A 15,765-nucleotide genomic window follows, 5' to 3' on the forward strand; every position below is an offset into this window, starting at 1 on the left:
GACACATCATGCCGACAGCAATATCGAGTCCCTCAGTTGCTTCAAAGACAACTGAAGTGAGCCCCAAGTATACTAGCAGTACATTTGTCATACTAACCAACTGTAGTTATCTCCTAACAGGTACTTACCTACATCAACGATTAGTTGCTTCAAAGACAACTGAGTTATCTCCTAACAGTGCTGTCCAGCTAGTACCCTTCATCTGCAAAACCTGGATATTCAGCTAAAGTCTGAGAGCAGACCCCAGCAGATCCCAGTGCTGAAAGCACTGAAAGCAGTATGCTCTGAGTGCTTTCACTGCTGGGAAGTGCTCCCAACTGCTTTCGGACCCTTAGCCAAAAATACAGGTTTTGCAGATGTTGCTGTCATGGTCACACAGGTTTTGCAGATAATATGAATGTGTGAGTACAGTGAAGTGCTTGTGCCATACATAACTAACCATATAGGATTTACATACATCTGTAAACCAAGCAATATATCAACTCAATGTGCATAGACGTATCCTGAAATAGTTGAACATGTGGCAAAAATGAACTCAAGATAGGTTAACATAATTAGACAAAATACATATAAATGCCATAAGTGTGATGTAGGTGCATGCGGATGCACTGCAGTGGAATGCAGATACCATGCAGTGACTGTCACTGCAGGTGGTACTGCAAATGCTACTGGCCACACCAACCTCCACAACCTCATTAATTCACAATCAGAAGATGCTAGAAAACTGTTTATACATCAAATAATTCAAGAAGAAAAAACCGGTGGCAATGAGGATATCCAGTCTCTGCTTTCGAAGCATCCTCTTCTTGTGGAATTGCTCATGAGAATGCATGAGATGGAAGTATATGAGGATTTTTTTGCCAAAGAAGCTTGTTGAATGTAGGGAAAGTAGTCTGGGGGGTGCGTTATTTTTCTGAGAGTTCAGTCCATTTGTCATGAAGTACGTAGCCCCTATCATTTTCCTTTTCTCACCGTCTCGACGCCCTTACTTGTACGATTACATCACTGTCAAATCCCATCGATTACTGATCCACCTGTTACCCTTCTCCTTCTACTGGCTTCCGCCACCTTCCTTGTTCCTAAACTGTACAGTATTACATCGCTATTTCTCGCAGATCGGATTATATATATAAAGCCACTCCCTCACAGCCTGGTCCCTCATCTTGACCTCTCTGTCATTATCTGGGACCAGGTATGTGCTTACTTATTATTACCTATGACTACAATACTCAATATATCTCTGTCATTATCTGGGACCAGATTGCCTGCACTCCGCTTAGTCGCTCCGCTTCATTGCTCTGCTCAGTCACTCCGCTCCATCGCTCTGCTTAGTTGCTCCGCTTCCCTGTTCTGCTTCGTCACTCCGCCTTTGTCGCTTTGTGACATTAGGTCAAGATCCATTACTGCACTGACAGCCTACCAATAAGGTTGTCCTTGCAGGATCTGCATACATCACATCTTCTACACTCGTAGATCCTTCCGATCATACTGCTAAAACAGACTGCTCCGCTCTCCAACACGCACTTGACCCCAGAGATCAGCACCACATCCACCATAGTGGCGATAGCTGGTACGACTGTGACTCTCAGCCTTGCCCCCGCGCGCTCTCCAATTCAGTTCAGAACCCAACTACTGTAGAAGATACAACCTTCCTGCCAATTCCCCACCCCCGATTGCCTACTCCTATCATGTCGACTCCTGTCCTGACTGCCCAGACTACCTCTGCAGATGAACTCATGACTCAGCTCATTAAACAAGTAGCCAACCTTGCTACAGCCATGGAGGAATGCTCGTCCTCCAAATCCAGCATGAACAAACCTGAGGTATTCAAGGGTAAAGACAGTAATGAAGCACGTTGTTTCAGAGCTCAGTTCCAGAACTGGGCCTCAGAACAACCTGATCTCGCCAACAGTCAGGTAAAGCTTATCAAGTCAGCCTTGGGCTTCTTTACAGAAGGTGCTGGAGACTGGGCAACCCCTCACCTGCTACATTTTAATGCGGAGAATCCCCTGTTCGAAGGCAGTTGGGAGAAGTTTCTCCTAGAATTCGGTCAGCAATTTGAATCAATAGACCCAGATATGGAAGCCCGTAATGCAATCCAATCCCTTAAGCAGGGTAAAGGGCAGACAGTAGCAGAGTTTGCTCAGAAATTCCAGGACATTGGAAGTTGGACTGGGATGTCTGATATTGATTTAAGGGAACATTTCTACTCTGCCCTACTTCCGAAGATACAACAGAATCTGATCATGGTAAACATTGGTCAAGGAGTTGCTCGGACCCTAAAGGAAGCCATCACACAAGCTGTATCAGTAGATGTCTACTTACATGACCCCACCCTGACTGGTCAAAACCTCGGACCTACCCGCTCCCATGCTACCCCTGCTGACCCCCATTCTATGGATATCGATGCCACCCACACCAGTAATGGGAATACTAGGGAGGCGTTCCTGGCCTGCATGCGAGGACGATGTTTTGGCTGTGGTGCCCAAGGTCATGTCAAGCAAAACTGCCCACATCGAGAAACCACCTGCCATTACTGTGGACGTCGAGGACATCTGGAAGCAGTCTGCCAGGACAAGTTCATGGGACTCGGACGAGACCAAGGCCAACGCCAGCAACCGCGGCGCCAGCAGATATCAGCTACGAGCACTGCGCCATTTTCTCTATTCCCAAATGAATCCGTCCAGATCGCTACCTCGACCCCAACATCTGCTCTAGCTACCGTACCCGCTACCCCGAGCCCCCCTAACCAGGACTTTTCCAACCAGATTGGTCAAATAAGGGAATTACTCGATCGTGCTAATGCCATGTCTTCCTCATCCTCTGGCTTTCAACAGGGTTTTTAAAGAGGGTACCCGCTTCGGCTGCACTGAGAGTACCCCGTAATCAGTTTGTTATGTTCGCTACTTCTTCGTATGACTCGCACCCATCATGTACAATATTGTTGACCCGGGAATTAAACTCCACTTCCCCACATTTCCAAATTCATGCGAGACTAAGAGGAAGGAATCATAGTATAACAACTGCAGCCATGGTAGACTGTGGAGCTACTGCCCTGTTTCTAAACCAAGACTTTGCCACTCGGAACTGCATAAGATGTGCACCCCTTCATAAACCAATCGACGTTTTTAATATTGATGGAACACCTAACCGAGCTGGACGGATAACCCATTTTGCACACCTAGCACTCACAGTGGATAGTCAAGAGCGATGGATGGACTTCCTGATCACCAATCTAGGAGGCGAAGACATTATCCTTGGACTCCCCTGGCTACAGAAGGTAAATCCGGAGATTGATTGGGAGAAAGGACGACTTTCAGTAAAGCCCCCTCGAGTAGCTATAGAAGAAGTCCAAGATGAGGAGATCTCATACCCTCACCTAGCTGCTGCTAACACAGAAAGCCCAATCCCTGAACTCCCAAAACCTCTAGCTGAACCCCCTCACATTGAGGCGCCACAGGAAGCAACCCTCGAAGAGAGTGAATCAGCAGCGGAGGAATCCCCAATACACCGAATCCGAGCCAATCATAAAACTTGTCGGGCATGGGTAAAAGCGGGAATCCTAGAGGAACAGACTGAGGAGGTCTGGTGCGCCGCAGGATTCACTTATTCCCAGCAGCTAGCAGAGGAAGCTAACCGAGACAAGCCTGTTGAAACCTTTGAAGAAATGGTCCCTGAGCAGTACCGTGATTTCAAAAAGGTTTTCTCAGAATCCGCCTCCGAACGATTACCTGCCCACCAACCTTGGGACCATGCAATCGATCTCATACCTGGAGCACCGGCAACCATGCGTACCAAGATCTACCCCATGTCCCTAAATGAGCAAGAGGAGTTGGATCGCTTCCTGGAAGAAAATCTGCGGAAAGGCTACATCGTCCCCTCCAAATCACCCATCTCATCTCCAGTCTTCTTTGTGAAGAAGAAGGATGGAAAACTCCATTTTGTACAAGACTACCGGAAATTGAACGAATACACTGTGAAAAACCGCTACCCCCTCCCATTGGTTGCTGATATAATTAGTCGGCTCCAAGGGGCTCAATATTTCACCAAATTTGATGTCCGCTGGGGTTATAACAACGTTCGAATTAAGGAAAGTCACGAATGGAAAGGGGCTTTTGCAACCACATGAGGGCTGTTCAAGCCTAAGGTTATATTCTTTGGTCTCACCAACTCCCCTGCAACGTTTCAAGCACTCATGAACGCTATATTTGCGGACCTCATTGTAGCTGGAAAGGTAGCGGTTTACCTAGACGACATCCTCATCTTTGGCAGTGACCTTTAGGAGCACCAACGAGTGGTATGGGAAGTACTAACCCGGTTGGAGAAGCACGATCTGTACCTACGACCGGAGAAGTGCGAATTCGAACAACAACAGATTGAATATCTAGGCCTTATTATATTGGAAGGGGAGGTGAGAATGGACCCTATAAAGGTAGCTGCAGTTCGCGACTGGCCAGCCCCCACTAATCTTCGAGAGCTCCAAGGATTCCTTGGATTTGCTAACTTCTACCGACGCTTTATCCGGAACTTTGCAAGGATAGCCAGGCCCCTGAATGACCTCACCCGGAAAGACATATCCTTCACCTGGATGGACACCCAGCAACATGCGTTTGACACCCTCCAAGAGGCCTTCATCTCTGCACCCATCTTAGCCCTATGGACACCAGATAGACCGACCCGAATCGAGGTAGACGCATCAGGCTTTGCTACTGGCAGTGCCCTCATGCAAAAGCAAGATGATGGCCAATGGCATCCCGTTGCCATTCGATCAGCCTCAATGCAACCAGCAGAACGAAACTATGAGATCTATGACCGGGAAATGCTAGCCATTATAGAAGCGTTGAAGGACTACCCCAGCCATTCGATATCATCACTGATCACTCTAACCTCGAATTTTGGCGCACAGCTCAAGACCTCACCCACCGCCAAGCTCGCTGTGCTCTATACCTTTCATGGTTTGACTTTCACATGATCCACCGCCCTGGTAGAACAAACACTCAGGCTGATGCTCTTTCCCATATGGCAGCCCACCAGGTACTAGACAATGAGGATAATCGGCAGCAGACAGTCCTTAAGCCCAACCATTTCACCAAAATTGCAGCCTCTATCCTATGGAACCCCTTAGAGGATTGCATCCGGAAAGCCTCACAGCGAGAAGCCCAGGTACTGGAAGGTCTCAAAACAGTTAAAGAGCATGGACTAGAGTGTTTAGCCAATGGAATTGCTGGATGGGAGGAGGACAACGGTCTAGTCTACTACCAAGGATGAGTATACATGCCAGCAGGCGATGACCTACGCACTGAAGTACTATGTCAATGTCATGACCATCCCACTGCTGGACACCCTGGGCTCCACGAAACACTCGATCTAGTTAGCACCCACTTCTGGTGGCCAACACTGCACTCCTCTGTGGAGAAATATGTAGAGGGATGTGAGACATGCGCACGCAAAAAGATCCAACGACACCCACGAGCTGTAACTCAACCCTTAGATGTACCTTTGGGCCTATGGGAAGAGGTAGGGGTGGACCTGATAACGCAGTTGCCTAACTCCCAAGGATACGACGCAGTCGTAGTCTGCACGGACCTCTATGGGAAACAAATTCATGCTCTCCCATGCACCAGCTCCATTACTGCGGAAGGTGTTGCTGACCTCTACTACAAGGAAATCTTCCGTCTTCATGGACTCCCCCTCCACTTCAAATCCGACCGGGGGCCTCAGTTTGCAGCCAAACTCATGTGATCCCTACCTGCTAGACTGGGAATAAAATCAGATCTTACATCCGGTTACCGTCCTCAGTCTAATGGTCAAACCGAACGTGCAAACCAAGAAGTAGAAAAATACATTCGACTCTATGTAGGTCGTCGACAGGATGACTGGGCAGAGCACCTTCCCATGGCAGAGTTTGTAATCAACTCGCGAACCCATTCGGCACTAGGCATGTCCCCATTTGAGCTAACCTATGGATATCTTCCCTTGTTCAACATCCCAGTTGGACAACGCAGCGGGATCCCAGCTGTAGATGACCATATACGGATACTCCGAGAAGCCCGACAGGACGCAGGGGCTGCCTTGCACTTAGGCAAAAAGCAGCAAAAGGAGGGATACGAACGAGGAAAACGGAAAGCTCACCAGTTCAAAGTCGGAAATTTTGTCTGGCTCAGCGTGGAAGACATCAACCTCCAACTATCCAGCAAGAAGCTAGGAGATCGGCAGCTTGGACCTTACCGAATCTTGGAGAAGATCGGACCCCTGGACTACCACCTTGATCTCCCTATCTCCCTCGACCGCATTCACCCTGTATTCCATGTTGACAAACTCTACCCCTGGAAAGGTAACACTATCATTGGAGAAATTCCAACACCACCAGAGCCGGTCTACCTAGAGGATGAAGACGAACCGGAATATGAAGTAGAGGAAATCCTGGATAGTCGGGTCCGGTGGAAGAGGTTGGAATACCTGGTTAAGTGGAAGGGCTGCGACGCAGGGCATAACTCCTGGGAACCAGGGCCCAACCTCGGCCATGCTCCGAAGATTGTTCGGGCCTTCCACAAGAAACACCCCACAGCAGCAAAGGCTTGACCATCGAGGGCAATGGTTGTAAGAAGGGGGGTAATGTCATGAAGTACGTAGCCCCTATCATTTTCCTTTTCTCACCGTCTCGACGCCCTTACTTGTACGATTACATCACTGTCAAATCCCATCGATTACTGATCCACCTGTTACCCTTCTCCTTCTACTGGCTTCCGCCACCTTCCTTGTTCCTAAACTGTACAGTATTACATCGCTATTTCTCGCAGATCGGATTATGTATATAAAGCCACTCCCTCACAGCCTGGTCCCTCATCTTGACCTCTCTGTCATTATCTGGGACCAGGTATGTGCTTACTTATTATTACCTATGACTACAATACTCAATATATCTCTGTCATTATCTGGGACCAGATTGCCTGCACTCCGCTTCATCGCTCTGCTCAGTCACTCCGCTTAGTCGCTCTGCTTAGTTGCTCCACTTCCCTGTTCTGCTTAGTCACTCCGCCTTCGTCGCTTTGTGACACCAATATGACATGAATATCCCTTTAAAAGAATCTACGAGTTTCTTGTCAGGTCCAGCAAAGAGTGCATCATCAACGTAGATGATGGCAATGACTAAAGAGCCATCTTTTCCTCAATGGACAAAGATACCTGCATCAGAGCTCACGTGTTTGAAGCCGAGTGTTTTCATGTATGAGTCCAGTGCTCGCCACCAGACAAGACCTGCTTGTTTCAGTCCATACAGAGCTTTGCGCAGTAAGAGGACTTTATCCTCTTTGCCTTTGATTCAAAAACCTTCAGGCTGTTCCATGTAGATAGGCATTTCACACATCGAGTCCGGTGAGATACCAGTTGTTCAGCATAGTCAAGGCAAGCAACAGTCTAACAGTCTCAAACCGTACTACAGGAGAGAAGACTTGGTCATAATCAAGACCTTCCATTTGTGAGAACCCTTTGACAACAAGGTGTGCCTTCTTACAACCATCAGATTTGATGTTGAAGACCCAGCAGTTCTTAATAACCTTTTGGTCTCCTGGACGATCCATGAGTTCAAAAGTACCATGCCGTTTGAGTGCTTCAAGCTCTTCTTGGCAGGCCTTAAGCCATTCCAAAGGTAGGGGGTAATGAAGGGATTCGGGAACGCGCGCAGGTGGAGTGTGTAACAAAGAGGGAGGCAGTAGTACTGGCCAAAGTGCAGCATGGTGAGGAAGGTCATTGGGGAAGGGACTCCATAAAGCTTGAGCAGCAAGGGTCAAGGCCTGGTCAAGACATTGGAAGAAACTGCCCATCAGCACCAAACAACCAGGAAAGAAACCAAAGGATGATAATTAAGGAAGTCAGTCTCATTCAGTTTTAGGTACAATTGAGTATAGGCAGCGCTCTGCCAAGGTGGCTTTGGGGAATGGAATACTCAGATAAATAAGCTGGTGCTAATCACCCATATATTGAATGATAAAGCTGACAAGGAACAGACTTTCTTTTTGAAGGACTTCAATCACATGATACCCACTAAGACTCAAGACATCTTTCTTGATTTTGTGGCAATAACAGCAAACTGCAAAACCGGAGGCGGGTTGGAAAAAAACTGAACTGATGGCTGGCTGATGGCCGACAGTGCAGACCTGCCAGCTCCAAAGCTATGCCCGCCTTGATCATTGTATGAGCAATGGAGAGCTGACCAGAAGAGTGGGGCACATTGTGTAGATTGTGTACCTATGGTGATTCATACAAGACAACATATATAAGGTAGCAATTTATCATGAGTGGCAACATGTACAATGTATCCCCACTACGACTACTCTAATGGACCTCCTCCACCTAATATGACTCAATATCTTCTTGGAGTTGGTCCTCTTCCTCCTCCTCCAGCCCCCCAGCAGCAAGCAGTTGCACAGATAAACCAAGTCTTGGACAGAGGAGCTTTCAATGGAACTCAGTCTCACCCTGCTCAACAACTATTGCAAAGGCACAGCAATATTCAATGACTTGGAGGTAAACTATGGTAGTGATGCTATATTACATGAAGGCTGATCATCAGTGTAGGCAACATTCCGGGTTCCATGATCAAAGTTGACATCCCTCAGAAGCAACTGGCAGGTTCTTCGAGGTCAGGACAAAAGTCAAAACATGTTTATGTCACAGTAAAAATCAATGCTGTGACTATTGAACCACAAAATTTCTTCCTTGCACAAGTCCATGATGGAGCTGGAATCTGGAGAAGACATTGAGCTTGGATGGCAAGTTAGTGATGCTCCTGTGAACAAAGGATTTTGTTGTTTGAAGGCCGATGCTGATGTGCACGGAGCTTTTGATGAAATTTTGAACTGAAACAAGAGTTCTCGGTGTGCTACACCCTTTAGCATGGTCATCAAGAATACAGTATGTTCCATATCAGTCCAGCTGCCATTTCTGGCTTATTGTTTGAATATACAGACTCCAAACATTGAGAAAGAAGTCTCCAAAAAGCCACTTCAAACCACTGACACTTCTTATGGCAACAAGCTAACAAAATTGAAGGAAAGACTCCATTGCATGCAACACTCTGGTCATAATAGCTGGCGATGTGATGAATACTATGCAGGACAACATGTAAATCTTGGCATTGAAGAGATAACTTTATGGGCACGCAAATGGGTGAGTCTCTGTTTGAATCATTTGTCCATGGTTTTGGTTTACACATTACTAGCATGATGGAGAGTCAGATGGTCCCCTACATCCACCATCTGTTCTCAACCTCGATGACCTTGTAGAGAAACAAGCCACACAACAGGCCTGTTCCATCAAGCATAACCAAGAACCATCTGGACAGCTAATTCACATCCATTTGGACAGCTCTCTCCAAGACACTGCCAAATCCAGCTCAAATACTCCCACTAAGTGTAAATGAAATGAGGACAAAAGTGACAATGACAATATTGTAGTAGGAATCAGAAATGTATTGGATGATTTGCATGCAAAGAAGCCTGACCTCAAGTACCATCTGTAGGAAAGTGCTCTTTGCCAAAAAGGGTCACAATTATGAAGCAGAGTATCCACGTCCTCATTGAGCTTTTGCTTCTGTTTCAGTGAAATTGCTTTTTTTGAAAGTCCAGGTTTGTCGAGCCCCTTCGTGTGACATTGCAACTCACAAGCCCTGCAGTGGAGTAGCGAGGAATGCAGGCTTCCAACATCGCTCCATGTTATAGTGAGACTAACAGAATCTAACATCAGGATATCCAACAAATGATTGTGAGTTACATACATTGACCGTCCATGATTATTCTTGACCATTTGACCAGTTCCACAGTATTCCAATGGACCAATTGCAATGTTGGAAGTGTTCTTCTTGACAATTGTATGAAAAAGCTTGCTCTCTCACTCAGCCCCAACAATTGGGAATATCTGAGGCAGATGTACACATACACCTGCTCATGAAGTCACCCATTGCTCAAATTCTTCGAGAAAATTGTTTAAAATGAGTACAATATATCCTTCCATCAAAAACTTTATGTGTCAATTGATGAAAGTATTCAGAAAATTTGTGTCATTGAATGCTTGTAAATTTGGCAATTTGAGGTGTCCTGGAGGCATTCACAGTCCACTCGAAGTCTGACCAGGAAGACAAAGCTCAAAATTAGTGGGGACCATGTATTTGAGAAAGATGTGGACGCACCAGTAGCATTCACTTTACCCCACATCCCTGTAGTCAAAATGTAACAGACAATCCTAGTAGATAGTCTATTGTGAATTTTTCACAACAATGATCATGGTCCTCAGGGAGCACAGAAATTCCCAAAATTCAGTAGAGCCTCAGAGCAGCTCTATGCACGGAACACATCATGGGCCTGACATTCAAAAAGATCCCAACAGAGTAGTTTGATAAATAGGCATGTTGCAACAAACATGCCCAGCTGACTGCAGAAGCCTGGATAGATTGAGAGAAGTGATGTAGTGTGTCTTCCTGCTGGTCCTGATAAGATATAAATTACTGGAAAGACTGAGACGAGGAGAGTTGTCGGATCCGGCATCATTTTCTGCAAGGATAAAGAAAATAATCAAGATTTTTACATAATTAGGCCAATTGGTCTGGTCATTTCATCCCCCATTTCTCATTGTGCTTCTCACTCATTCCCATGTTGTATTCAGAGTATCACTTGATGCTACTCTAGAAGATGTACATTGAATTTCACAACCTAGACAAAATCTACCGCCTATAAATACTAATTGACCCACTTCTAGGGGGTCAATAGTATGTTTCTTCACAACTTGAAAATTGTTCATCTTGAGGATCTGCAATTACTTGTGCATTTACATGCCAAACAGCAGGCTGGGGTTTTTGTCCAATAAGCACTCAACTGACTTTTGGATACTATTTTTCAACATTTGGGCTCCAGCTTCCACTGCGCATCTATCAAAGAAGTTGAGTTTTTTCCAAAGTCAGAAAACAAGTCCTTCTCTCTGTGGGTGCTTGAATCCCTTAAGTGGCATGTGTGGAATACCAAAATTCAACTAGTCCTGGCACTTGGGGCTGAATTTGAAGTTTCAATGCCTTGGAATCATCTCCTGTGCACTGCTTGAATCTCCGTCCATGAGGGAAGTGTCGTAGGCCAGGAAATGCAGGAACTGCTGCAAGCCGCCTATCAATATCATCAAGAATTTCATTCGCTCTAGCTTCACCATGTGTAGTAGTGAGATAATCCAGACACCACTCGACAAGTGAATCTTTGAAGGATCCTTTGATAATTTAGTGTAGAAGGTCTGGTGCAAACATCTCATGGATATCAGCTCAAGGAAAATCTTCTGTGAATGGCTGCAAATCTATATATGAGATACGTTCTAATAGAAAATAATGACATACTATGACATGCTCATCAATGCCAAAGTTATCCCACAACATACGGACTTCCCCTCCATATTCCTCCCGTAAAATTTGGTCAATCTTACGACTGCGTCGATCACTTGAGGATGGACCATCAAGATCAGAGAAAATTCCCTGGCACCTTCACATACTGTCAACGGATAAGTATCAGAACTTAGAATTGATACATACCGTCCACACCATCCTGAAACAATACCTGACAGATAAACCTGTTCTGCAATAAGTGCAGCTAGCTCATAAAGCACACGGCGGAAATGACCATCAGGACATTTCCGTATTACGGGAATTGTCATTCCCGGGTTGAGGGATTGAAGAATTGCAGAGATAGAACTGTGGTAGAGCCTCTTTTTGAATATACGAAGATTGCTCTCATTGTCATACTTGCGGCCCGCTAGCACATGAAAGATTGAATGCATGTAGAGCAATTGTACGTAGCACTCACATTTTGGGATGGCAAGGAATCCAATTGGAATAACAGCATTCCGATGAGCTCGCCGAGCAGCATTAGAGATATTTCCAAAGGAGAGGTACAGAGGATGGTACTCGACGTGGCCAGTTGCCACTGAAACTGTTGTTTTATCAGCACCCAGTATTATTAGAACAAGCATTGCCCCATCTACACAGTCAGTTGTGTCATTTTCATAAATTTGAGTCTGCAACAATAAGTTTGAGAAGACAGGCTATTGGAGGATATATCTGGACTGACTTACCGCATGCCTCCAAGCCCAATTCCCCGACATAAAATCAGCCCAGCATCGCTGGCCATTACGATTGATGTGTACATAAGGTGCTGGATCGAAGTCGTGTCTGAATTCTGGATTGGCAAGGATATTGGCAATAACGGTAGCAGGATTGCGGTACCAAACTTGGTAGGAGGTTCTCTGCCACTCAGGTGCATCGGCAGATAGGTGTTCATTAACCACTTGTCAAGTCCATGCCTCGGACCTCCATTCCACCGCTCGGTATTCCGAAGATCTGCTCTTTATTTTAATCTCTTCTTATTGTCCTTTCTTGCTACATATACCCTTTTGTTCTAGTCTCTCCTTATTGCCTTTTACTCTACCCTGCAGGTACTACTCGTATAGCTCCTAGTAGTTAGTCTGGCGCTCCGCACCGCTGCGCCGTTCTGTAGATATAAATACTGCCTGTATGCTACTGTAGTTCCTCAGTTTAATCATCGACTTAGATTCCCTCCTTAACTCTGTGCCCCTCTAAGTCTTCAGGCTCATCGCCTTGAAGTACTCTCTACTATAACCTTAGGACTTAGATGTTCGCTGGTTCGCTCCTCGTCACCGGCGTTACCGCCGCTCCGACTTGGCTGCTACTTAGCTCCTCCCTCTATACTCTCTATCTCCGGGGACTAATGGCGTAATGGCGGTGTTGTTAATAACTTCACTACTGTCCCACTCGTCTTCCGCACTTAGACACCTTGTGGCCCTGGCATGGTTACACGGTGTACATGATCTTAACACCACTGTCTAAAAGCAGTTCCATGCAGCGCCACCATTAACAATGCTATCAATCACGTTATACATGTCTTTGTGATTTTCAAAGGGGCTATCAGTTTTCATAAGCTCCTGTTGATGGAGGTTCCAGATATTGAAGAGCTCGTTGATGTTGGTTTGGGACATCTGAACCTTTTTGAACAGAAGGTTACTGATGCAGAATTGTGCCTCCCCGGAGCATGGTTCCCAAGGGTTCTGTGATTCAACTTGTGGAGGAGGAGATGAGCTGGCAGAAAGGGGACGACCATCCTCAGTGCAAATGTCCCCTGGAGCAAAGTGAGAAGCACTGAATTGACTAAAATAAATAACTTACCATGTAAAAAGGGATGATAATTTTTTCTTTCTTTAGGAAGTGGAGGTGGTGGGGGTGAATACGGCTGTTGGTCATTGAATAAATCATGTTCAGGTGAATTTGGGCATCGAGGGTCCGGTGGTGTAGAAGGATCAACACCATAGTGTTTATGTGACAAATTGACATGTCTGGTCAAGTCGCTGGACCGTTTGAAAGTGCGCATGCACCCGGGAACCTGGCATCGAAGGAGCGACATAGAGGTATGTAATATCAAGCACTTGAGGGCTGGCAACAACAACTTGAAGAATTTTTCCCGTCGGCAACTCTTTTTTGTTGAACGACTTTGTTGACTTCTCATTTAATCTTCGGAAATGGCTACTCTTATCTCATCCCAAATTCGCAATAAGCAAAACATTGCAGACATTCTCTCTAATTAGTCTGCTGCTGCATGCGTAACTCTGCGTAAAAGCCAGGCCTCAAAAAAAAAAAGAAAAAGAAGAGGCAAAGGCCGCTGCGAAGGAAAAGATCCTGCTTTCTAACAGCCTCATAGCCGAACAGCTAGATGCACAAGCCAAGGAAAACCATGCTCTACTTTGACCTGACATGGAGCCAATGGAAAGAGCCAAAGGATAATTGCTAACGTCAACAGATTCTGAAGCAAACCTTACAGAACAGGTCGACTCTTGTGGGTTCGTGAGCTTGGTTAACCCAGTAAACTCACCAGCATATGTAAAGCTAATTTAACTCCCAGGTCTGTGGAACGGATAGGATTTCCTATGTCGAGTCCTGTTGATGGACCTATGTTGCCAGCGTCTGGAAATATGAGCCAATGTCCTGACATACCCATGACCGAAAATAATGAAGATGACGAGGACGAAAGAACTATTCAAAATCTTGAAGAGGAGCTCAGAAGAATCAAAGAGAAGAAAAAGGTACGATTTATCTGTTTTTCATGTAAATGTTACACGAAATTTGATTGCTTTAGGCCAACAAAACTGCTGTACGTGACACTATTTCTGCAGTTCGGGTTGAGCCACCCAAGTCTTTGGTTCTCAATACCACTCTGGGAGCAAAATGTCCTTTAATAGATGCTGTGGCTACATTGAGTTCTTCTTCTTTTTTATAACCAAATTGTCAAGTCCATGCCTCGGGCCTCCATTCCGCCGCTCGGTATTCCGAAGATCCATCCTTTATTGTAATCTCACTCTTATTGTTCTTTCTCGCTACACATACCCTTTCGTTCTAGTCCCTCCTTATTGTCTTTTACTTTACCCTGCAGGTACTACACGTATAGCTCCTAGTAGTTAGTCTAGCGCTCTGCACCGATGCGCCGCTCCGTAGATATAAATACTGCCTGTATGCTACTGTAGTTCCTCAGTTTAATTATCGACTTAGATCTCCCTTCCAACTTAGCTCTTCTCCAAGTCTTCAGGCTCAACGCCTTGAAGTACGTTCTACTCTACCTTAGGACTTAGACGTTCTTTGGTTTGCTCCTCGTTGTCAGCGACACCGCCGCTCTGACTTGGCTGCTACTTAGCTCCTCTCTTCTATACTCTCGATCTCCGGGGACTAACGGCGTAACGGCGGTGTTGTTAATTACTTCACTACTGTCCCACTCCCCCTTCCGCCCTTAGACACCTTGTGGCCCTGGCACAGTTACACGGTTTACATGATCTTAACACAAATACACTCACAGCACAACTATAGTTCTGTGAAACGTACCAAGACCATCCAAGTTGGTGGGTTGAAACCAAATTGGAAGGAGGTCATCAATCAAGCTCGAACCTCTTCACATTTGTCTTCGAACTTTAAGCCAGCAAATGAAGATGGACTGACAGACATTGATGAATTCGGTGTAGATGAAAGTCCACAAGCACTCCAGGTGCAATGAGCAGGCAAAAGTCATGGGACAAAACACTTTCAGGTCTATCCTTACCTTTGTATAAAGTGTTATGCTCACATCTGTATATGTAGGGACTGCCAGAGGTGAAATTTGAACCAGTAGATATCAACATGATTGCAAAGGAAGAGATCGAAACAGGCAAGCCTGCACGGCCACCCAAGAAATGTGTCACCACTAAAGTATCCGATATACCTTATGTCAATGCTGGTGACTGTGATGTCATGAACCACAAAATCCTCCCAGCTATGATCTGGCTTGATTGTTTTCAATCTCTTCCTCCCAGCTGTACAGGACCTAGAGGTGATACAATCCTGCACTGCAATCATCCTGCAATACATGCATTTGTATGTAGCCATTTACTTCTCTGAAATAATCTAAATTCAGTGTTGCGGTTCAGCTCCAAACAAAACTTAGGGCTTACCAAAGCAACTTTGGGAAAATGGGAGCTGCGGCTGTTACTCTTTACCTCAAAGAGCTGTGCGGCTGTAAGACCTGGGTCAGAATAGGTCTTAGGATAGGTTTTGGTATGAAGAGTTTATGTTGTAGTGTGCTAGGAGCAGGCTGGAGCTCGAAGGGAGCTATGGATACTGCGACCAAGGACAGGAATAACCTAGTAGTGGCTGGGATAGAGAGATGTGACCCTTGGAGGGGTTCCTGTAAGGTCCAGGGAGGT

General features: G+C 45.8%; 3 protein-coding genes across 3 annotated transcripts; 2 read left to right on the forward strand and 1 right to left on the reverse strand.

Annotated features, from left to right (window-relative positions):
• Window positions 1-8,312: 8,312 nt before the first annotated feature.
• C8R40DRAFT_1074778 (uncharacterized protein) lies at window positions 8,313-9,874 on the forward strand (the record flags this gene model as incomplete). Its single annotated transcript, XM_046226765.1, has 9 exons — window positions 8,313-8,470; window positions 8,561-8,675; window positions 8,728-8,775; window positions 8,869-8,913; window positions 8,968-9,168; window positions 9,221-9,413; window positions 9,601-9,626; window positions 9,745-9,762; window positions 9,821-9,874. 9 exons carry the CDS (start codon window positions 8,313-8,315, stop codon window positions 9,872-9,874), a joined length of 858 nt encoding a protein of 285 aa, XP_046079587.1.
• Window positions 9,875-10,990: 1,116 nt separating this feature from the next.
• On the reverse strand, window positions 10,991-13,445 carry C8R40DRAFT_1177754 (uncharacterized protein; the record flags this gene model as incomplete). The annotated part of the gene is made up of 7 exons (XM_046232729.1): window positions 10,991-11,247; window positions 11,413-11,513; window positions 11,564-11,783; window positions 11,835-12,045; window positions 12,103-12,273; window positions 12,919-13,163; window positions 13,211-13,445. 7 exons carry the CDS (start codon window positions 13,443-13,445, stop codon window positions 10,991-10,993), a joined length of 1,440 nt encoding a protein of 479 aa, XP_046079588.1.
• Window positions 13,446-13,965: 520 nt separating this feature from the next.
• Window positions 13,966-14,315, forward strand: C8R40DRAFT_1177755 (uncharacterized protein; the record flags this gene model as incomplete). Its single annotated transcript, XM_046232730.1, has 2 exons — window positions 13,966-14,121; window positions 14,175-14,315. 2 exons carry the CDS (start codon window positions 13,966-13,968, stop codon window positions 14,313-14,315), a joined length of 297 nt encoding a protein of 98 aa, XP_046079589.1.
• Window positions 14,316-15,765: the final 1,450 nt, after the last annotated feature.

Source organism: Lentinula edodes (assembly GCF_021015755.1).
Source record: "Lentinula edodes strain Le(Bin) 0899 ss11 chromosome Unknown C8R40scaffold_69, whole genome shotgun sequence".
NCBI lineage: Eukaryota > Fungi > Basidiomycota > Agaricomycetes > Agaricales > Omphalotaceae > Lentinula > Lentinula edodes.